The 23,021-nt window shown below is 51.0% G+C and overlaps 1 protein-coding gene across 2 annotated transcripts in view; it reads left to right on the top strand.

The window, feature by feature from the left end:
* Positions 1 to 12,266, top strand: part of DUSP8 (dual specificity phosphatase 8) — a 95,465-nt gene extending 83,199 nt beyond the window's left edge. For both annotated transcript variants that reach the window (XM_075928195.2, XM_006134933.5), the window contains 3 exons: positions 804 to 963; positions 1,594 to 1,717; positions 2,250 to 12,266. In XM_075928195.2, the coding sequence (XP_075784310.2) occupies positions 804 to 963; positions 1,594 to 1,717; positions 2,250 to 3,375 (1,410 nt within the window). In that variant the 3' untranslated portion in view covers positions 3,376 to 12,266. The remainder of the gene's footprint in view (positions 1 to 803; positions 964 to 1,593; positions 1,718 to 2,249) is intronic.
* The last annotated feature ends 10,755 nt before the right edge of the window (positions 12,267 to 23,021 follow it).

The raw sequence follows: 23,021 nt of genomic DNA on the forward strand, positions 1-23,021 counted from the left end.
TCTGAATTGCAAGTCTCCTGTACTGGAAATGATACCAGCAGAGAACAGTTTACAAATCTCTTAAGGTATGTCTACACTACCACCCTAGTTCGAACTAGGGTGGTAATGTAGGCAACCGGAGTTGCAAATGAAGCCCAGGATTTGAATTTCCCGGGCTTCATTTGCATCTCGCCGGGCGCCGCCATTTTTAAATGTCCGCTAGTGCAGACTCCGTACCGCGCGGCTACAGGCAGCACGGACTAGGTAGTTCGGACTAGGCTTCCTAGTCTGAACTACTGTTACTCCTCTTCTGCTGAACCAGGCCCGTCTAAGCTTTTATCTACTGTAGATGGAGCCCTTAGTCTATTTTGTTTTTTCTCCTTAAAACTTCCTACAATGGTTCTAGCTCTGGGGTCCTCAGTCTTTCTCCTGTTGGGACCCCCTAGCGCACTCCCTGCCATCTAGCCAGGGCTCACTTCTCTTCACCAGTATGGGAAAAGTAAAGTGGTCAGCAGCACCCCCAACACCTGATCAGGACCCCAAATGTGAGACCTTCATGTTCTAGCACAGTGCAGGAGCAACAAAGGGAGAGAGGCTCCAGGCAGCTTAGCCCTGCTCAGAGCAGGTCCATGTGACACTGTGGTTTACTCGGTGGCTTCTCGTCAGTAGCACGCCTCATGTTGCTGCAGTGAGCCACACCAGAACAATGGTGGGGAGCTGCAAGGAGAGGACTCTGGCATGCGCGAGGCCAGTGAGAGGGTAGATGGGAAGGTCCGACGTTGTACTGACCGAGCCCGTGTTGCTTGTATCTTCTCTGTCTCCAGGACCTGATGACTCAGAATGGGATCAGCTACGTTCTCAATGCCAGCAACTCCTGCCCCAAGCCAGACTTCATCTGTGACAGCCACTTCATGCGCATTCCTGTCAATGACAACTATTGCGAGAAGCTGCTGCCCTGGCTGGACAAGTCCATTGAGTTCATCGGTGAGCATTTCCCCAGCTATCGGGGCCTTCGGTTACTTCTGACAGCTCCAGTTTTGATGATGTTGTTGTGGCTTCAGATCCTGAGAGCTGGACTCTTCACTCCCTGCCCATCCCAGCCATCCAAACCCAGGGTTTTCTTCCCCCACGTCATCTCTTAGCCCAGAGAGCCCTTGTCCCTTTGCCTCCAGTGACAGGGCACAGTCAGCCACAAGGAGAGGCCTGTACTCCCCTAGGAAACCTGGCACCTCGACCTGCACCCGAGTCATTTGGAAGTGGGACCTTTAGGCTTTGCCACAGCCAGCTAGTTCTGTAAAACTGAATGCTTTGCACACCTGTAAGATGGCCTTTTATCTGAGAGTCTCAGAGAGAACAAAGACCAGTATCTCTAAATCCAGGTGGCACACGGGGAAATGGGCACAGAGAGGCAAAGGGACTAGCCCAAGGTCATATAATGAGTCACTGGCAAAGTCTGGAGGAGAACCCCAGGAGTCCTGACTCCCAGGCCTCTGCCCGGCCACTCAACATACTGCCTCACAAAGATGCTCCACAGGGACAGAGGCTGAAGTGTCTCTGTCCAAACTGCTAGGGGCTCCCCTCTGAAAATTGTTTTTTTTCTGTACCATGCTGCAGACAAGGCCAAGGTATCCAGCTGCCAAGTGATTGTGCACTGCTTGGCAGGGATCTCCCGCTCCGCCACCATTGCCATCGCCTACATCATGAAAACCATGGGCATGTCTTCAGATGACGCATACAGGTAGGTGCCTGCCAGGTGAGGGGAATGAGGATGTCCGTGAATGTGCCCCTAGGAAAGGGAAGTAGGCTGGTGGAGTGAAGCTATCAGAAAGGGTTTTGAGGCATTGTCTTGCATGAATCTCCTGAGTGCTAGCGGCGTGCACACTGCTAGGCTACCAGGTGGGGTATGTGCTTTGTGCCCGACCACAGATCAGTCCCCGTGCAAAGCAAAGGCTCAGCTTCTACAAGCAAAACACTTCACCAGGTTGCAGTCTGGCACAGCCTGGCCTAGCAGCCCTTCAGGAGCCGTGTTGGAATATCACGACTGATGCCATGCTATGGGGGCTGCCCAGGGGAAAGTAGAGTGAGGTGAGCTGAAGCAGACCTGGCTTTCTCTGCAAATTGACCTCAGGCACTCCCATCATCTTTTTGCTTTCCAAGCTTCTGGTAGAGTGCTCTAGTTTCTCCCGCAGAGGAAGCCTGCAGAGCTGAGGTAGCCTGGCTGGCAGGCCAAAGTCCAAGTGACAATCCCAGCTGTCTTCCTATCCTTGCAGGTTTGTCAAAGACCGGCGCCCATCCATATCACCCAACTTCAACTTCCTGGGCCAGCTCCTGGAGTACGAGAGGAGCCTGAAGCTCCTCAAGGCCTTGAAAGCCCAAGGTGACAGGAGTGAGGGGGACGCCCAGCCAGACCCGGCCGAGGTGCCAGAGAGCAACAGGCACCTGACGCTGTCTACCTCAGAAGAGGACGTATCGAAAAGCACAAGCTCAACACCTTCCCACAGTGAACCTGAGAGGCCAGCAGGCATTCCCAAAATTGTCTCGCCCACAGCACTACAGCAAGGACTCAACGGCCTGCACCTGTCCTCGGAGCGCATCCAAGACACCAACCGGCTAAAGCGTTCCTTTTCCCTGGACATCAAATCAGCCTATTCCCCGGGCCTGAGGCAGGACATCCCAGGCCCCATGGACATTGGGGAAGCCCCCAAGCTTTGCAAGCTGGACAGTCCTTCTGGACCTAATGGCTTGTGCCAGGTCTCGCCTGGGCCGGACAGCCCCGACTGGCCCAGTGGGCCAGACTTCCTGCTGGAGGCCAAGGTGCGGCAGAGGCGGAAACACAGACACCAGGCGGGATCCCCTGCCCATGGGATGAGCCTCAATTTCAGCGGGGTGTGTTCCGTGCACAAAAGCACCAGCGTGGAGGACAATCTCAAGCAGACACTGAGGCTGAGCCTCCCTGGCACGGGACAGCAGCCCACACAGCCAGCTGCACCGCCAAACTCCGCTGGTGGAGGAGGGGTAGGCACCTGGAGTGTGCATTTGGAATCGCCCAGCACCCCGTCGTCGGAGAACCCCTGGTACTTCAGCACAGACTCTGCTGTGGGCAGTGGCGGAGGGGGCGGGGCTCTGTTTACCAGCACTGCCTCGTACTCCTCATTCAGCTGCAGCACCCTCCAGGGCAGCTGTGAGATCAGATTGCGGGACAAGCAGAGGGCAGAGCAGAGGGACGGGCGGCACAGCTGGCATGAGGATGCCACTGCGGAGAAGCAGTTCAAGAGGAGGAGCTGCCAGATGGAGTTCGAGGAAACCATGTCAGAGGGCAGGTCCAGGGAAGACCTGGGCAAAATAGGGAAACAGTCTAGCTTTTCGGGCAGCATGGAAATCATTGAGGTGTCCTGACATTCATCTTGGGGCATTGGCAAGTGAGGGGTGGATATTTAAATGGGAAGAGGCGCGGGGTGGGAGGGGACAGTATTTATACCTGTGTGTGTGTTCCCAGGGGTGCACACACCGAAACAAAGCAAAGAAGAATGAATCCAAAGTCAGGAAACATGACGGCGCATGTTTAATGCCCCTTCCCCTTGATCTCTGTTTCCTTCCCCCCCAACCAGCTCCCAACCTGGCTGCATTCCCTCTTGGGAGGGAGGAGCCTATTAACCCTTTCACCCCTGGATTCTGTGCCGCTGGGCAGCAAGCGACTCATGGGGAGGATGGGAGAGTTGGTCATTGACTGAAGTGGGAGAAGCTCATCACCTCTGAGCACCCCATCTCTCATTCCAAGCTTAAAATTCCGAAGGGACATTGGGGGTGGGGGGGAGTTAATAATTTATCTGCAGACTTGCAGTTAAAAAGTAGAGGCATGTTTGTTTAGGTGAGAACGTTATCCTGACCATTGGGTAATGGTTCACCCCAGCTCTCTCTATTGGGTGAAGGACAGAATCTAGGTGGCTCCCTCCCAAGGGTCAGTGGGCGGTACATTTGCATAGCTCCTCCCCTTAATCCTTTTCCTCATCTCTGTGCACTAAACATGCTCTGCCTGTGTTTTTCTGGCTAAGTATCTTAATAATGCTGCACTACAGCAGCCCTATACATATATAAATATATATTATATATAATATAAAAAAACCACACAAAGAAAAAGGTAAATGGTTTTACTGCGATTTTTATTGAGACGTAAATAATATTTCAATGGTTTTGTTTTTAATTTATTGAAGCTGTTCATTCTGGCAATGATTTGCAGACATTGTGGGGCGGTACTTTCAGCTCTATTTTTACTGTCTATGGTATTTAAATCTGAAACACGAGTTTCTAAGCAATATCCGCGGCCTGTGACTCCTTCTGTCGTGTACGTCGGCGACACAGACTCCCTGTTTCCTGTGCACAAAGCAAAAACCAGGCAGGAACATCTTTCATGCACTTTTTTAAATCAAATCAAAACAAAACAAAAAAAAATCTTCTTTCAACACAAACTGAGCAGGGAACTCTCCTGAAAGCTGCTGCTTTACCTTTTGATTCCTGTTTGATTCTCTTTTGTCTCCAAGAAAGCCATAGAATTTCCTCCTCGCCCAGGTGTGGGAAAACCAGGGAGGAGAGGGAGACTATGAAAAAAAAAAAAAAGAGGCAAGGATCAGGGGATGCCTGGGATGTGGAGAATGAGGGAAGATAGGAGGCTTTTCATTGAAGGGGCAGCAACTCATACTGGGTTGTACTGACCAAGATGGGGGTTACTGGGTCCTTTCTGAGAAAAAATTACTCCCTAGATAATGCTTAAGAGGTTCTGTGGCAAGTGAATTCCCATCAGAAACTGCCTTGCTCACTAGCTCAGGGTGCCTCAGGGGAGGAGGTGGGAGCGATAGTGTCCAGGGGAAATAGGACAATGCACTTAAGGAAGGAAAAGCATGAGAGGAAATACATTGAAAAACTATGAACCAAAGCCCAATTTTTGGGATGTTAATGTGAGGACACACCCCTTCCTCCTTACTCCACCCTAGTCTCCTATCTCCATCTCCCTCCCTCCTCCCCCAAAAGCGGCACCCTTCCACACTCAGGTGTGTTGCTATGAAGATTGGTTTCACTGTTTTACTTGTCCTGGGATTTTGCTTCTGAGAGCTCCTGTTAATTGACTTTTGCATCTGAAGCAAATGATGGCTTGCTCTGATGCAGCAAGAAGGCAGGTGTTAGCCTCCAAAGGAATGTCTGCCAAAAACCCCCCTCCCTCTGGGAGTTTGGGTGGGCACAGAGTGAGGATTTCCTAAGGAAGGTCGCCTGCGTGGGATTCTTCCATTGAATGATTTTTTTGAGAGGTGGCCAAGGGCCCAGGTGGGACCTCTAAGCTAACACAGAAAAAAGGAAGGTTGTTGAGGAAGGGCCGGATCCTGCTGTTACTGAAGCCCAGGGTGCAAGAGAGAGGTCTCAAGCAGGCCAATGAGCAAACAGTGCAGAACGCTTCTATAACGTGCAGTGCAGAACGCTTCTATAGCAAGCGCGGTCAGGAGAAAAAACGACAAAAGGAGCATGAGTGGCTTCTGTGCTGTTTCTCAGACACTTTTGGCTGCTTCTCCCCTTTATGAAAGTCCCTGCTTTCAAGGAGAGCAAAGCCCTCACCCCAAAAACCCGTGTCTCGCCCAGGCAGTGGCATTCTTACACCTTGCTGCTGAGCCGCTGCTTGGTGTTATGGGCACAGATCTGTCTCTGCTGCAAAGCACATTTTTGCTCTCTGTAGCTGACTTTGCTTTCCTCCTTTTAGTATCGTGCTGGTTTCCAAGCCAATACCTCAGGGGTTTTTGTTCGTGTGTGTGTGGTGTTGCGTGTGAATATTAGACCCTCCCAGCTCTTTTCTTTCCTCCTTCCCTTCGTTTTTCGTTGGTGTGTGTTTTTTTCCTTGCTGTGTGCGCTTCTTTCAAAATCAAACTACACAAGACAAAAATAATGATCTCAGGTTTAAAACTTAGCCACAAACCGAAGCCGTAAGACACTGCAATAATAATGTTCTGGGTGGCATCAGATTGTCACTCTCCTTATGACCATTGTCTAGCTCTGCCGATGTGCGCGTGTCCTACGCAGATGGGAAAGGGGAATCTCCAAGGAGGTTAATGACTGGCATTAGTCATCTTGGATTTTTTTTTTTAAAAGGCGTTAAGTGAGAAGCATGGAAACCTCAAATAATCCCTTCTGGTACCCCAAAATGTGCTGGAGTTCATGGTGGGGCAGGGGAAAGTTGGATGATTAAATGCATTTGATTTTCCTTGTTAGAGTGTTAATAAAATACAAGTGTTGATGATGGTTGAAGCCCTCTGCCTATCCTATCCCTCTCTTCCCTACAGCTGCTGTGAAAGGGGGGGTAGAGACTCATTTCAACCCCCTTTTAAAAACACAGCATCCATATTTCCAATGAGCATCAGTGTTGCCAACAACTAGGGTTTAGGGAGCAGAAGGAACCCTTCCTCTTTTTTGCATCCCCATCCAGACAATAGAGTGTGTGGGGAGGAGATGCTTCTAAGGGAACTTGTATATTACATAGCATCCCAGCTAGATGGGACTGGGAAGGTTACAACAAAGAGAACCTTCAAAGGGCTTGAGCTTTTGCCTCTTAGCTTTTAACCATTGAGGCCCCCTAACCACTGGCTGCAATATGAGCTCTCTCTTGCTTTAGCCCTTCTTGGCTGGCAGTCTTTTCTCACAGCCTTTGCTGCATTTCCAGTGACATATGAAAAATTCCAGCCAGCCCTAGAGCTGGTGCCAAAAAAGAGAACACATTTTTTTCCCCTTTTTAAATTTCAACAGATATTTTGTTGTCATTTGAAGCTTCTCAGCCAAGCCTGGTCAATTGGCTGATGAGCCGGAGAAAGGAACAGTTACCCTGTGAAATATGCCAGTAGGATAGTGTTTCCACGGTCAACTCTTTCCTATGTTCCATAAGCCTAGTCCCAGATCATGCCCTACAAATGGAGAATCCCCGTTTGTATCTTTGTTGCCATTCACCTGACCCAAAACCCAGGCTGTGCAGAAGTGTCCCATAGAGAACACAGCTTCTTAGACCATTTCAACAGTATCAGCATCCCAAAAGGCTACGTGGCTTATTACAAGGCAAAGAGTCACCCAGCTGTTGAGCTACAGTGAATGACTCTCTCTTGTTCTTCCAAGTCACACAGGCATCTATTTATGTAGGATCCAGGTGCACCAGAACCCTACTTAGTAGGGAGACCTCATCAGCTGTGAAGTTTATGATGGCTTCCCCTCCATGATATGTGATCCAGCTGCACTGCAGTGCAGAGAAAGGAGCTAATGAGGGTGCCTCCTGGCAACTCCCCCACTCCTTTTCGTGTATTATTGAGTGAGGCCTGGGAGAAGAGTGAGCCACAACGGTTGCAACAGCATCCCCAAGACACAAGACAGAGGCTAGCAGAGATCCGGGGAGAGGGGCATTTTCCTTCCTCCACAGGTGGCATTCCATAGCTGCCAGCACCAGCTCAGCCTCGAGTTGCTGTCTCCCCTTCTTTTAACCCTCAGTGGTAGAGAAAAATTAAGATTTCCCTTGGCCCGTTGCAGTGGCTCTTCCCTGCACTCTTACGTTTGGTCCAGCCCTCTCAATGGTAGCTAGTGTGGACAAGGCACTGGCATTTTTACTGCTCGGGCCTCAAGATGCTAATGGGCTTGGATGACACAGTGGTACTCAGGATCCTGCTCTACATTGCCACCTCTAATACTAGGGATGCAAACAGGTAACAGGTTACCTGGTAAGCATCGCACTCACTGGGTGATACTTACCGGTAACTGGAACAGCCCCCTGCCTGTGGCTCACAGTTGGCAGAGAGCAGCTCCAGTGCCAACAGGCCCATGGTGCCATGGGCCAGGGCCTGCGAAGCTGTTAGCCTCATGGGGCCAGCAGTCCTGCAGGACCAGCAGAGCCGGGAACTAACAGCGCCACGGGGTGGGGAGCCAGCAGCCTTTGAGTTTGGGGACTGTTCCAGCTGGGCTGGAACAGCTACCTGCCTGCGGGATCCCTGTTAACCGGTGAAACCTCTCGTTTAACCAGTTGACTAAACAAACAGGATTTTACATCCCTATCTAATACCACCCTTAGAGCTGCAATAGTAGGAAACTGAGAGGATAAAAACCTAGTATTGACACAGCCTAATTGGGGCTCATCCCTTGAGGCCTGCAGAAGGTCACTGCAGAGCATGCAGCTGGCCAGATTGAGGCCATCCTCAGCCTGGCACTGCAAAGTAAGCTCAACCCCTATAAATACGAACAACAAGGCAGGTCAGTGAAGAAGGATTACAATGAGCTGCTGCCCGCTCAGAAATAGTAGCAGCTGCCACCTTGTGGTGTTTTAGAGAAACAGCTGTTGCAGTACCTGCAAAAATGGGAGTCTCTTTTTTGGGGGGAGGGGGAAGGTTATTGTCTAGTCTCTCACAATGAATCCTAGACTGTCAGCAATGCCCTTCAGCCGCTCTGCATGTGCGCACACTGACGTGACACCGACTGTGCAGTCCATTCTGCAACCAAGCCAAAGAAAAGCCTGCCACACTCAGGTTTTGAGAGCTATGGGTTGTTCATTACCCAGCTCATCAGTGGTATGAAGACCCTCGCATTTGCCCTGCCCTTTGTGATGATCCTTGTGAGAGGGTTGGTAGCCCCCTCACTTGAGGATTTTAAGGCTAGCTTGGTCAAAACACTAGAAAATGCCCTATAAGGGCATTAGCCATGAGTGGTAGGGCTGATCCAAAGCCTTTGGACTCAGTAGGAGTCTTCCCATTGTCTTTATTGGGCTTTGGATCAAGCCCTACATGGCTTCCTAGATCTTTTCAGTCTCTTTGTAAGAAGGAACAGGTTAGTTACCTTGGAGGATTTTATCTGTCCCTGTCCCTTACCACATTTCTTTAATGAACTCTTATCCACCAGAAGCTCTGATTCTGGGCCTGATTTTGATCCCACTTAGGGCTGGTTCACAGTGCTGTAACGTATTTAGTGGAGTTATTACTGATTTACATCAGTGAAAGAGTGATCAGGATTTGTCCCATTGACTTAAGTTGAAACAGAATTGTACGTCAGCAGAGTAAATGAGTCCCTTCGTTGCACAATTGGATGAATGTGTAAAGCATCTGATTTGTGCCCTGCTGCTTTGGATAGCCAATCGTTTTCTGCATTAACTGCATTGCTTGGAGTGCAGGTGCAAACTGATAGATGTTCATCCTTCTTAAGGGCAGACTGTAAAGGTACCCAAATGACGCTCCGATAGAATGACCCTTATCCGCCTCCCAGCTTCTAAAGGAGTACAAAGTTGAGTCAGTCTCAGGCTATGTCTAGACTGCAGGCTTCTTTCGGAAGAAGATTTCTGGAAGAGATCTTCCGAAAAACTTCCAAAAGAGGGTGTCCACACTGCCAAAGTGCATTGAAAAAGTGATCTGCTTTTTCAAAAGATAGCGTCCATTCAGTGTGGATGCTATCTTGCATTTAAGCTGTGATTACTATGGATGGAGTGGCCACCAGGCAACTGTGTTTCTTCCTCTTTCCTCTTCTTTCGAAAGAACTCACTTTTCCCCATCCACACACACCTTTTTCCGAATGAGCTCATTCAGGAAAAGCCTTCTTCCTCGTAGAAAGAGATTTACCAATGCCGGAAAAAACCCTCGATTCTTTCAATTTTTTTTCGAAAGAACTTGATTGCAGTGTGGACGTAAGTGACGTTTTTTCAGAAAAATGGCCGTTTTTCCGAAAAAACTCTGTAGTGTAGACATAGCCTCAGTCAAGCTTAGCTGGCTAACTCCTTGATAGCCTGCAGAATTCTCCCTCCTTTTACAGCTTCAGAGGCGTGGCCAGAGAGGGATCCTGGGAAGAAAGGAGTTGGCAACACTGAGTGTTTTCCTAGCGTGTGCTGTGTTCCCAGCCTCTGTGTCTCTCTGTGTTTGTTTCATTTTCTGGCCATGCACCCCTGTAATGTCTCTACTCTAGGAAGCCTACACCCAAAAGAAACCCCTTCTGCCTTCCCTCTGCCCCTGCTCTTAAACTAACCATAATAAGCTATCAGTGTTGTAATTGCGATCTATGAATCATAGATTTTAAGTATTTATTATTATGATTATGATTATTACTATTATTATGATGATGTATTTTTTTTCTTAATCTTTGTATGTTGTTCTTTGGTTCTCTGTGGTGAATAAGTGCAGACCACCCCTCATTCCCCACCTGCCTCAACCCTGCGCTTGCCCCACCAGCCAGGAGCTGGCTGCGCTGTACCGTGCCAGGCCTAGCTTTTTAGCTGTGCTGGGGGAGGCACACATATCAGTAGGCCCATTTGAGAGGGTGAAACCTCCAGAGGTTCTGAACCCAATATAGCCCAGGGCAATGCCTTTCTCTCCCCCGCAGTCACACACGGGTTGAGAAACTGACTCAACTTTGTAGGGAGCAGGAATGGAATATTCAAGGCCCAAGCTTAAAACTAAAGGACACTTGACTAGGTTTCCAGGAAGCAGTCAATGTGCACCTGTCATGGGGTCCCCCCACTCTGGTAGCTGAGTCCAGGGAGTTCTTTACCAGAAATGGTTTCGTGGCCTGGCATCACCAGTGAATCTGGCAGCATTCTTCCCACTGCCCAAGGCCACTGAGGTCCTGTAGTGGTACCATACTTTGGGAAGCGAGCCTTGGATTTCTTTGGTTCAGTTAGTTTCCCAGCTACCTGATGAGCTCTATATCAGGAGCAACATTTTGGCTGTGTCTACACTGGGCCACTTATTCCGGAAAAGCAGTCGCTTTTCCGGAATAACTTGCCAGCAGTCTACACTGGCCGCTTGCTTTTCCGGAAACGCAATGACGATCTACTGTAAAATTGTCAGTGTTTTTCCAGAAAAACTATGCTGCTCCCATTCGGGCAAAAGTCCTTTTCTGGAAAAACTGTTCTGGAAAAGGGCCAGTGTAGACAGCACAGTAGTCTTTTCCGCAAAAAAGCCCCGATCGCGAAAATGACGATCGGGACTTTTTCCCGGAAAAGCGCGTCTACATTGGCCATGGATGCTTTTCCGGAAAAAGTGCTTTTCCGGAAAAGCATCCTGCCAATGTAGATGCGCTTTTTCCAGAAATACTTATAACGGAAAACTGTTCCGTTTTAAGCATTTCCGGAAAAGGGTGCCAGTGTAGACGTAGTCTTTCAGGGGAATGCAGATATTCAGTTTTAGGGCAATGGAGCTTCAAGCTGCCCAGAAGGGGCTTGGGTAGAGATCTGATCAGGCTGGTCTCTGACAATGACAGGGATGCAAGAGGAGATGGGGAACAGCCCCATCAGTGCATGCATTGATGGCAGAACTGACTCTGGTTTTCCAGCATTAAGCAGTGTTCAGATTTCTGAGTAGCCTTGGTGGTCAGAACTTGGCACTTGCTTCTTGTACCCACAGCCAGGACTCTGCCTGAAGTCTGCAAGTGCTCAGTCAACTGGGTAGTAAGGAGAGCTGGAAGAAACTATCGGTGCAGCCAGAAGAGACTCCACTCTGTGCCACAGTATCAAATATTACCTCTTTACCTAGCCAGCTCAGTTAGGAGTCATTTTAAATCAAGAAGATTAATCCAGCCCTTCCAAGAACAGTCATGAATGTGGTCTATTCTAATTAGGAGTCGTCTTTTCCTTGTGCTGTGTTGAATTTATTTTGTCACTCAAAGTCCATTCTAGAGGAGCAGAGAAATCCAGTTCAGGAGTTATCCCTTTCTCAGGATCCATGAGTTGAATCCATTCCAGCTCTTCTAGAAATCCAGTTTGGGCTCTGTTCATCCTCTGTCAAGTGCATTTACGGGCAGAGATGGATAGGGGGTTAAATGTGACAGGGCAGGTCTGCTGGCAATGTTGTGGATTTGGGGCCTGATCACGGGAGGGGCCACGCACTCTAACCCCCCTCCCCTCAATGTTGCTCAGGAGTTGTGCAATACCGTACAGGACCAAGCCTTTCTTTAGCAAACACACAGCGCCCCTCAGCAGAGAAACTGGGTCCAGAGTGGACCGGGCACCTGAAATGCACTCTAAGTGCTAGGTGAGGAGACAGTATCTTGCAACCGGCCCACTGTGTTCCAGTCCCTTCTCAGTTAGTCACTAAAACCAAACACATCTCTTTCTGCCTGCTACATCAGTGCTGAAATCAGATGGTGCCCGGCAGGACCAAGAGACTAGCTCTGCCCTTGCCCTGTCTTTATTTATTACTGGAGGCTGTAAACAGCTGTGCTTTTTTACCCTCTTTCTTTTTCCTTTCTTTTGTACTTTGGAACAACGTATTGTAATAAATGCCCCCATCGATGTTTTAACAGCCGGTGTTGGCTTTCTTCTTTGAGTGTGAGACCATGGTGTGGGGGAGGAAGGGAGGTGCTTCGGGAGCCAACTCTGAACAGTCGCTCTTGGACAGCAGACTCAAATCATGGGTGTTGCACATGGAAGTGGGTTTGGGTGGGATCCATCAGCACAGGGAAGCCCTGCTGGAAGACCTGTCTGCCTAGGATCCGCTGGCTGGAAGCTCAAGCTAGATGGCTTCAAGCTGGTGATCAGAGTACATTTTTAATAGTGAGGAGGGATTAGCCATTGGAACAGAGGTTTATCCTCCATCACTTGACATCTTTAAATGAAGAGTGGATATCTTTCTAAGAGCGGGGCTCGGACTCAGTCACACATGAGGCTTCGCTACAATTCCTGAGGGAGGGTCTGTGGCCTGCACTGTGAGGAGATCAGACTAAAAATCACGAAGATCCCTTCTGGCCTTAAAATGTATGCTCTGTGCACGTACGTACCCCATCAGCGCCTACCCACCAGCTGTGAAAAGCTGGCCGGTCTGCTTCAGAGCAGACCCATGAGGATGCAGAGGGGTGGTGCTCTTACTGGCCGTGGCTGAGGTGGAACAAATTGCTAAGGACTGCCCTTGTTCCTTCGACGCCCACGTAGCTCCAGCAAGGACTGACACAATATTGAGTCGACCGGGATAAGTTCCCTCGCTGGATACCTGTCGACACTTCCTTTCAAACGCGTGTGGTGTGTAGAGCAGTGACCCCTTCGCAAGAGCTTTATTAAACTGTTTAGTTGAAACAAAATCCCTCCATTCTCAGCAGCCTTAGCTAGGGGAAATGAGGATGAGCCAGCAAGATATCGAGCAGACTCCTCCATCCTAAAGCGCTCACGGGTGTTCACACACTGAGCAACATCTGCAGCCACCACCCATTGCCGAGTGGCAACTGCAAGGCCCAGCGAAATCTCCCTGGCTTGGGCTTTGTCTCCCTTCCGGGGGATCAACGCTGAGGAGATGGATTGCCCAAGGGTCAATTTAGTGGGTCTAGCAAGGAAGAGGGATGTAAATACAAGTTGAAACTCTCCGTCGGGACTCCCTGATCTGGTAACATTCTGTCGTCTGGCAGGATCATGGATGTTGCTGGACCAGAGAGACCTGGTGAAAGGCCAGAGGCAGGAGCCCTCTGGGGGTGGGGAGAGGCCAGTGGCTGGGAGCCCTGCCACGAGAGTCCAGCTGAGCCCATGGCTGGGATGCCAGCAGGCTCTCGTGGGGCAGCTCTCTGCGGCGGCAGGACCATGGAGCTGATGCAACAAGGCTGGCAGGTTTAAGAGCCCTGGCAGTGGGACCGGTGCTGCCCCAGTGGGGCTGGCTGGGTGGACAACCCCAGCAGGGGTGGGGGGGAGTGGGAGTTCAGGCCAGGGCCTGCGAGCTGGCAGGGCCCTGAGCACCAGCAGCAGGGCACCCGTTGGCTGCGGCAAAGCTGAGAGCTCCAGCAGCAGGACCGTGGGTTGCCATGGCAGGCAGAGGGACTGGTCACACATGGGGAGCCTGCCAAGAGGCCAGGCAAGGAGTGGAGCCGGGTTTGGGGAGGGAGGTCTGGTGAGAGGGGTGCAGAAAGGACCTTCCTTGGTCTAGCAAAATCCCTTCTTCAGGACCACTCAGGTCCCGAGGGTGCCAGACCAGGGAGGTCCAGCCTGTAGTTAGCAGGTAAGCCTCATCCCTCAACAGGGGAGACTTCCCAATTCCAGTTAACAGTTCCTGGGCCAAGGGCTGCTCCAGCCCCACAGGGCCAGCTGAAGCAGCCTCTGTGCAAGGCAGTGTAGCTCGGCCCCCCGCCACAGGTGACATGCTGGCTCCCTGGGAGCATGGCCGATGGGCTGTTGGCCCTGCTTCTGGGACCAGTTGCACGGCCCACAGCGAAGCCGCTCTGGGGTGAGGCTGGGGGCGGGGGCCAGAGGCTTTGCTGCGGGCTGTGCGATATAAAGTGTCTCAAGCCTTGTACCGCAGAGCCTGCAGCGCGTGTCACCGTGAGGACTTTTAGCGGGTCCACGTTTACATTTTTACAGCCTTAGGAAGGGTGCGCGAAATCAACAGCTGCTCGTGCTCCCGTTGACTCCAGTTCTCCACTGGGTCCTGAGGAGTGAGGGGGGCCGGCGGGAGAGTCCTGCGGCAGGGATGCTGTGGTGAGTGGCACTAAGGTACGCCGACTCCAGCGATGCTCTTCATCCAGCGCAGGTGTGACTTGGGGAGCACAAAGAAGAGTGCTGCAAGACCTTATTCATGCGAGGAGTGCTGTCTGAATATTAACCCAGCAGTGGCTAGCACAGGGGTGGGCAAAATAGAGCCCCCGGGCCAGATTTGCCCCACAACCATTTGGATCTGGCCCACCATGATACTCTGGGCTGCCAATGTCCCTGCTGTCCAGCGGGACCCTCAGGCAGGCTCCACCAGATGCAGCAGGGTGGGAATGTCCCAAGCAGCCTTCCAGCCGAGAAAAACAGAAAATACCGGACATTTTACGTATCCAGTATTTTCTGGGTTTTTTTTAACCAGACAGACGCTGCAAAAAGTGGACTGGACGGGCCAATACCGGACATCTGGCAACCCTATCTCTTACACCCCTCCCCCAGGTCAGAATCCTTTCTTGCACCCAAACCCTCTCCCCCCTCCTGTATCCTAGTTCCCTACTCAGAGTTTCCTCCTAAACCCAACTTCCATCTCCCAGACCCCGCACCACCTCTATTAATATCACAGAAAAATGTGGCTCTTGACGATTTACCAAATTCTTGAAGCGGACATGTCCCCCCCCCCAAGAAAAATGATTGCCCACCTAATGTCAAATAAAATATATGTATTATCAAAAACAGAAACTCTCTTTATTTAACACAACTAGCGGGAGGGGGGATTAACCTCTGGGGAGACTGGGGAAAGGAGTCAGGAGAGGGCAGGAGAGAGGGTGGGAGAGGGGACGGGTGAATAAGGGGGAGGGGAAGCTCACGCTCAGGGGTGGGTCTCACCGGGTTGTCTCTCAGAACGGCGGGTGCGGGGGCCTTGGCATCCCCGGGGGGATGGGGAGGAGGGTGTGGAGATTGAGGAGGAGGGTGTGGAGGTTGAGGAGGGAGAGCAGGAGGGGGAGAAGGAGTGGGAGGAGGAACAGTAGCTGGGGGGGCAGCAGGTGCAGGAGCGGCACGAGGCTGCACACTCTGCACCAGGGTCTGCAGATGGGCACACATGGCACGACGTGGGCAAGCAGCTCCCGCCAGAACTCCCGTACTTCCTGCGCCTGCTGCTCTATGATGCGGGTCTGGGCTCACAGGGCCCCCAGGTGCTGCTCATGGTACCCCTGCAGTGTTGTGGTGGTCCTGTGGAGCCCTTGGGAGTGGAAGTATGTCCCAGGCGGGGTGGTGCGCCCTTCACTTGCAGCTGGTGCGGCTGTAGAGAAAGAAGAGAAGTGGTCAGTTCTCCCTGGGGACACAGTGGGTGAAGCCCAGGCCCCCTCTGCGAGGTGAGGATGACCGTGCCCTGCACCGTCAGAGCCGCTGTGCTTGCATAGAGGCCATGGTCAGAATGTCCAGCTATCCCCGGGAGTGGGAGGTGCCCCAAGACCGCACCCATGCCCCCGTTCTATGTATAGTGCGGCTGAGGTGGGGGGAGATGTCTCCTGCCTCTGTGTAGAGGGGGTGTGTGAAGGGAGGGGGTCCTGCTGTGTCCCTCCCCGGGGTCAGGAGCGTGTCAGGTCACTTCACACACGCGTGTGCCTATCAGGCCACGGCCCCTGGGTGTCACACAGCTGGAGCCACCTGCCCAAGGGTGACATGGCACGTCCTCGCACGTGCACAGGTTGCTGCATGATGTATGGTAGGCAAAGTCCACACGCGCGGTCCCTGGTCTCTCTCCCCACTCCACCCCCCAGGTAGGGGATGGTGATGGCACTTACCTGGTGTGGCCTCCCTGGATGACTCTGCTGACTCCGGTGCTGGGACAGCTTGGGGGTCCTGCCAGCATGGCACCCTCCGCGATGGCCCCTCTGCCGTGCCCAGGTCAGGGCCCTCCAGTCCCAGCTCACTGCCCCCCGGGGTGGTGCGGGCTGTCCCGCCCACCAGGATGCAGTCGAGAGTGGGGAAGTAGGGGCAGGTGTCAGCCCCTGCTGCGGTGTCACCCCTGGTGGCCCTGGCATACGCCTGCCTCAGCTCCTTAACTTTGAGGCGCACCTGCTCCTGTGTGCGCCTGTGGCCCTTTCTGGCCATGGTGGCCGCTATGCGGCCGTAGACAGCCACGTTCCTCCTTCTTCTGAGAGATCATGGACATTGGGGGCCTCCCCCCAAACCTCAAGGAGGTCCATGATCTGCGTACTAGTCCACGAAGGAGTGCGCCGTCTACGGCCCCTGGCTGGCCCTGGGGTGCTGGGGGACTAGGTGCGGGATGGCTGGCTGCCACTGGCTGGCATTGTGTGGCCACTGGGTGAGAGGCTGTGGCTGCTGGCAGGCCTGGCTCTGTCACGTGGTGTGTGGCCAGAGTCTACCCCTTTAACGGCTCCAGGTCTGTGGAGAGGAGAAGAGTTTTCCTGGTTTGGCCCAGCGTGGTCACCAGGGGAAACTGGGAAGGGCTGGAGGCCCCCTAATTCGAATTAAGTGTCTACACAGCACTTATTTCGAATTAGCTATTTTGATTTTGGTGTTACTCCTTGTAGAATGAGGTTTACCAAATTCAAATTAAGCGCTCTGCTATTTCGAATTAAATTTGAAATAGCGGTTTGCATGTATAGACGCTATTGAAGTTCATTCGAAATAATGGCTGTTATTTCGAATTAACTTTGCAGTGTAGACATACCCTAACTGTCTGGGTGATGAAATCACTGGAACAAATTGCCTAGGGAGGTTGTGGAACATCCCTCGATGGAGACATTTAAGAGCAGGTTAGACGGACACCTGTCAGGGATGAGCTACATGGTGCTTGGTCCCGCAGTGAGGGCAGGGGACTGGACTCGACGACCTCGCAATGTCCTTTCAGGTTCTAGTGTTCTATGATTGTGTGCACACGTGCCCTTGTGAGCAGGGAATGAGGGTAGCAGGATGTGCTGTGTGTGCCTTCCGACACATCTGGGATTGTCCTGTCACCTTTGCCTTAGTTCCAAGGGAGGGAGCCACACCCCTTCTTGCCTTTCACGTTCCATTTGGCCGCAACAGCTACCGCATGAGAAATACACGAATGGCCCTTTTCCAGCTCTGGGGCTTTTATTGACTCAGAAGGGCTGCCAAGCCTATAAATAAATGTTCTAGTGCTAAATATAGCAGCCATTGAAATAAGCTGCAGCCTATTTATTTAGCTTGTGGCCTCTTTGAAAGCTCACCAGCCGGTACTAATTCTACCTTAGCTTCATCCCGCATCATGCTATGGCCACCCATGGAGGGTGAAAGATTGAATCAATGCAGGGAGGGAGGGTCACCAAAAATAAGGGACATTTCTGAGGAGCTGAGCAAAAAAGCCTCTGCCAGGTATTCCCTTCGAAAGCCTCCTGGGCCCATGTATGTGAGGGCTAATATTGTCAGGCTGGGGGTAGCGGGTACACATAAGGAGACACCTTGGGACTCCTGCTCCTGGGGAGATGGGATGCCTCAGTTTGTAAAAGGGGGGTTAACCAGGAGGCTCTGTGTGGGGTATTCCACCCTCCCCTAGGGCAGGGAGGTTAGCAGAGTAGCACATTCTCCATTCTGCGTGTGTGCACAAGGCTGATCGATGCCCTGCAGGTAAAGAGTTCAGGACCAAAAGAAGGTTCCTGAACTCAGGAAATCAGAAGTCTCATTCCAGTGCTTACAAGGTACCTATTGCGGCTTGACACACACTTGTCCCCTCCTTGCCAGCAACAGGCACCTCATTGTTTCCAGTTTGGGTGTTGGCCATTAACCTTGGGTTGAGGGAGAGAATGAGTCTGGACTTCTGTGGAAATGCCTGACCTTACTCAATACTGGCCACATAAAAGGGTACATCTACACGGCAACACTATTCCGAAATAGCTTAGTTCGCATCTACACAGCAGGCAGTTATTTCGAAATAGTGTCAAAATACTGTCAAGCTGGAGGACTTCTTTCTCCAACTCCTGTAATCCTCATTGTACAAGGAGTAAGGGAAGTTGGAGGAAGAGTGCTCTATTTTGAAATAAGTGCTGTGTAAATGCTCCCTATTTTGAAATAAGCTATTTTGAAATAAGCTACCCAATTGATACAGCTCAATTTGCATAGCTTATTTCTAGGTAAGCCCTGCAGTGTGGACACACCCAAAAAGTGCCTCTTTACCCACATTAGAAAGCCACAAACTCACTACGGAACTCAGTGGAGCAGCCGCTTGGTTGTTCCATGGGAAATTCATTGCTACAAGGTATTTCTGAGGCCAAGAGCTTCACAAGACTGGGAGAATAATCAGACGCTCTCTATAGATTGCAAGAACTATGATTATGACCGTAAGGATGTCAAAACAGAAGGGGTTTGGGAGGGATATAAATCCTCAGGCTTCAGAGCATAAGCCAAACTCTAGCAACTGTGGGGTTAGGAGGAAGCTGTCCGTGGGAGTTGGTTAGGTTGTAACTGCTGAGTGCAGAGTTTCTTGTACTTTTCTCTGATGCTTCTAGTACTGGCCACTGCTGAAGACAGGGTACTGGACTGGATGGACTGTGGGGCTGGTCCAGTCATGTGAGTCCTATGTTCCTCCTCGTGCTATCTTCTCATACTTTCTGAAGACTCCACCTGCCCCCAACCAATAGCAAATATAAATCAAGGAAATCACCCTCAACAAAGAAGCTAAGTGTTCCTCTTTAACCTGGGAAAGGGAGTGATTTTTCCCCTAACAGAGCACTGGACATATGCAAAGCATTGTACAAACATCAGTGAAGTGATAATATTCCTTTTTCTGCAATGTAAGAGGATTTATCCCATTTTCAGGGTGTCATGTAACCCATCATGTTCAGGGCCCAAATTCATCTTTGGTGCCACTGTAAGAGATACAAGGTGGGGGGAAAATAGTCTCCCCTCATTTGCTGCTCCATTTCAGTGCAGAGAGAATTGGCATGTTGAAGCCACATTTTCCTTTGTTGTTAATCCACTGAGGTGTAACTGAGAGATGCCTCAGGGCCTGAATTTCAGCTGCTCAGGATACAGCTGTAACTGGCTAAGGAATAGAACTCACCAACTCAGGAGAGAAGCTATGTGTCCTGGTGAATAGGGTAGTGGACTCAGGTGATCTGGGGTCTCTTGCTGGCTCTGCCACTGGGGTGGCTACCCTGCCTGTGTTGGTCAGGAGTCTATCAGAAGTGGCATCGCTCTCCCAGAGATGACTGAAAGCCATCTGGGAGATTTTAATAGGTACAGCACAATACTGACATTATGTTGTGCTAGAAGAAACCGTCTGCCGGAACAGCTTCAGTCAGAGTAGGAAACCCTTTCAACCACTGACCTGCTGGGTGTTCTCAGGCAAGTCACTTCACCTTGCCATGACTCAGTTTACCCACTATCTATCTTGTCTATTTGGACTGTAACATTTTCTGGTTCAGGATTATTTACTATTGCATGTGTATTCAACACCTAGCTTAATGGGGCCTTGATCTTACTTGGAGCTTCTAGGTCTAGGACCTATTGCAATATACATAACAATAAAAAGGGAAATATACTCCACAGATCTGGTCCATAGGGTGTAAGCAGTTTGTTGTCTTGTGCCGGCCTTCTGAACATAGGTGGATTTCACCCCGAATGATTAGCTCGCTAAATAAGCAGACAAGAATTATACAGAGAGTGTTCTGCATTGGTTATGCATTGATGTAACAGTTGCACCTTTCTGGAAATGCCCCCATTCCAAAGCAGAAAATACAGAAGGCAGGAAAGATTAGAACATTTTGCAGCATTAGTACTATAAGCAGGCACTATTTTGTGCTCCAAGACCAACAGAAATAGGACACTGCTTACTTTGGGCTGTGATGACGCTCCTGCAGATGCATGGCAGCAAAGGAAAAACCCCAGTCATTCTCTGGAAAGCTATAGCCACTCCTGGAGCAACCCTATACATGAGCACATATCGGGTATGTCTAAACAGCAGGGTAAAAATCAAATTAAGCTACACAACTCCAGCTATGTCAATTGCGTAGCTTAAGTCGAAATAGCTTAACTTGGCTTTTGGTGCTGTCTGCACAGCAGGAAATTGAAGGAGGAACACTCTTCCTTTGACTTTCCTTTCTCCTTGTGAAATGAGGGTTACAGGAGTCATAGTAAGAAGTCCTCCAGCACTGCACAGCTGACCCCAGGCTCCCCACAGCACAGCCCCTTTGAAACGCCGCCATGGCATTTCAAAGCGGCAGTGCCACATGGAGACCAAGATCAGCTGAGGACTCCCCAGCTGATCCTGGGTTCCGTGCGGCATTTCCGAGGAACCCAGGATCAGCTAGGGACTTCCCAGCTGACCCCGGGTTCTGAGGAAATACTGTGCAGGACCCAGGGTCAGCTGGGCTGTTCCCAGCTGATCCCGGCTTCTCCGGAAATGCTGCATGGAGCCCGGGATCAGCTGGGGAGTCCCCAGCTGACTCCAGGTTCTGTGTGACTTTTCAAAGTGGCAGCACAGCATGGAGCCCAGGGTCAGTGGGGACTCTGAGTCCCCCGTTGATCCCAGGCTCCATGCTGGTGTTTTTGCTTTGAAATGCACAAGAGTCCCCGCTGGGGACTCTTGCCCATTTCAAAGCAGGCACGCCACATGCAGCCCGGAGTCAGCAGGACTTCCTGTGGAGTTCGGCATTCCGCCTTTGAAATGTACAATAGCCCCAGTGGGGGAGCTCTTGTACATTTCAAAGGAGGAATGCGGAAGTGCCTATCGACTAGTTGAGTAGTTGTTGGAAATTCCATCAACTATTCGACTAGTAAATTAATCGTTAGTTAACATCCCTAGGTTGGACTCGATGACTTCCTGAGATCTCTTCCAGCCCTATGATTTCAGTCAGCTTCTGGTGTCAGTTTCTGGGTTTAACCCTAGTCTTCAAAGCAATTAACAGATCAAGCCCCAGCTAAATGAAAGATGTGGAGCTCATTGCAAGGCTACAATCTTAGGTCTTGCCTGCACATAAACTTGTACTTGTTTACTTAACTCAGCTAACATAGAGTAGCTTAACACAGGGCTAGCAAAAGCCACCTGGGAGCTGGTTGCCTCTCACTGATCCTGCACCATCTGGCTCTAGTGTTAGTTAAAGAGTCCTTAAGGGATCTTACCTGAGTGGAGAATTGGTACCACTCTGCCCCGGTCACTTTTCTGAGGTGCACTAGCTGGGCCACCACTGGACAAGGCCTGGGGAGGAATTGTGTGTGACTCAGGTACACCCACTCCTAGAGATGTGATTTTTCAGGAGCCCCCTTTACAAAGCATAATGTTATATTTACCCCTGGCAACGCTGCCTTGCTGGATGGCGGTGAAGCCAGATTTCACCCATTCTGCTCACAGGCTGGGTGGGAGAGAGTGTGCTCACAGAAACTGCTCTTCTCCCGGTGCTCAAGCCAAGAGGTGGGGAGAAGGGCTGATGTCACATCCCCGTACTCCCTGCAGGCATATGATGGCCAGGTAGAATCGGCTCATTGAAGCAAAGCAAAGCTAGTTGGGGAGCCAAGTTCTATTTACCATGAGGGCTAATCAGGCCCCCTATTGTTTTACTCACTTCTGCAGAGAAAGAGGGGTGGCCTAGTGCCTCCCAGGTCCCCACCCCAAGTTCTGCTTCTCCTCTCAGGAGCCAGACCTGCCAACTTGACTAACACAGAGTGGAGCCTTCTCATAACACAGACAGGCTCAGTCACATGGTAATGTCCTAGCCCATGTGTGCAAGGGTGGCAAAGTGAAGAACTACCTAGACAGGGTATGTCTACACTACCCCGCTAGTTCGAACTAGCGGGGTAGTGTAGACATACCCATACAGTGTAATGACCCCCACAGCTGGGTTATTGATGGGGCTGCCCCTGGCTGGTACCTCTGCACCTAAAATTATCAGTTACTACCACCTGAGCTAACAGATCACATCTGCTAAGCCCATCCCAGCCACGCACTCCAGTCTCTATACATGGCAGATGCACTAGCAGGAAACCAAAAAGCCACACTGCATTGGCTTGGCACAGACAAGGGCAGATGAGCGTGACAAGCATAAGGCCAGGGGAAGGGGAATGATGGGTGTGAAGAACTACAGCTTGCTGCCTACATGTCCCACTGGGGTGTGAGAGAAAGTTACACAGTCCAAAGGGACGTTCGATTCAGATTAATCGACTATTCGATTAGGCGATAAGGGCACCTCCGCCTTTGAAGTGTGGTAACAGCCCCAGGGCTGTTGCTACCCTTCCAGGGTGAAAGCTCTGTGGGGTGGATGGGGCCAGCAGGGGATGGAGGGATAGCTCAGTGGTTTGAGCATTGGCTTGTTAAACCCAGGGTTGTGAGTTCAATCCTTGAGGGGGCCCTTGAGACACCTGGGGCAAATCTGTCAGGGATGGTACTGAGAGCAGAGGACTGGACTCAATGACCTTTCAAGGTCCCTTCCAGCTCTATGCAATAAGTATAGGTCATATATTATATTAGTTCTCCCACTGGCCCTATGCACCCCACAGCATTTCAAAGCATCAGTGCCGCATGGAGCCTGGGTTCTGGCCCTGGGCTTCACGCAGTGCTGCCACTTGGAGCACCCCCTCCTCTTTCCCTCCCCCTCACTGCTTCTTTCTGATAGAGGCAGCCAGGGAGGTGGGGGGAAGCAGCTAGTCAACTAGTGTGTCGACTATCCAACAAGCATTT

Source organism: Pelodiscus sinensis, chromosome 5 (assembly GCF_052426305.1).
Source record: "Pelodiscus sinensis isolate ZL-2025 chromosome 5, ASM5242630v1, whole genome shotgun sequence".
In the NCBI taxonomy this organism is placed as follows: domain Eukaryota; kingdom Metazoa; phylum Chordata; order Testudines; family Trionychidae; genus Pelodiscus; species Pelodiscus sinensis.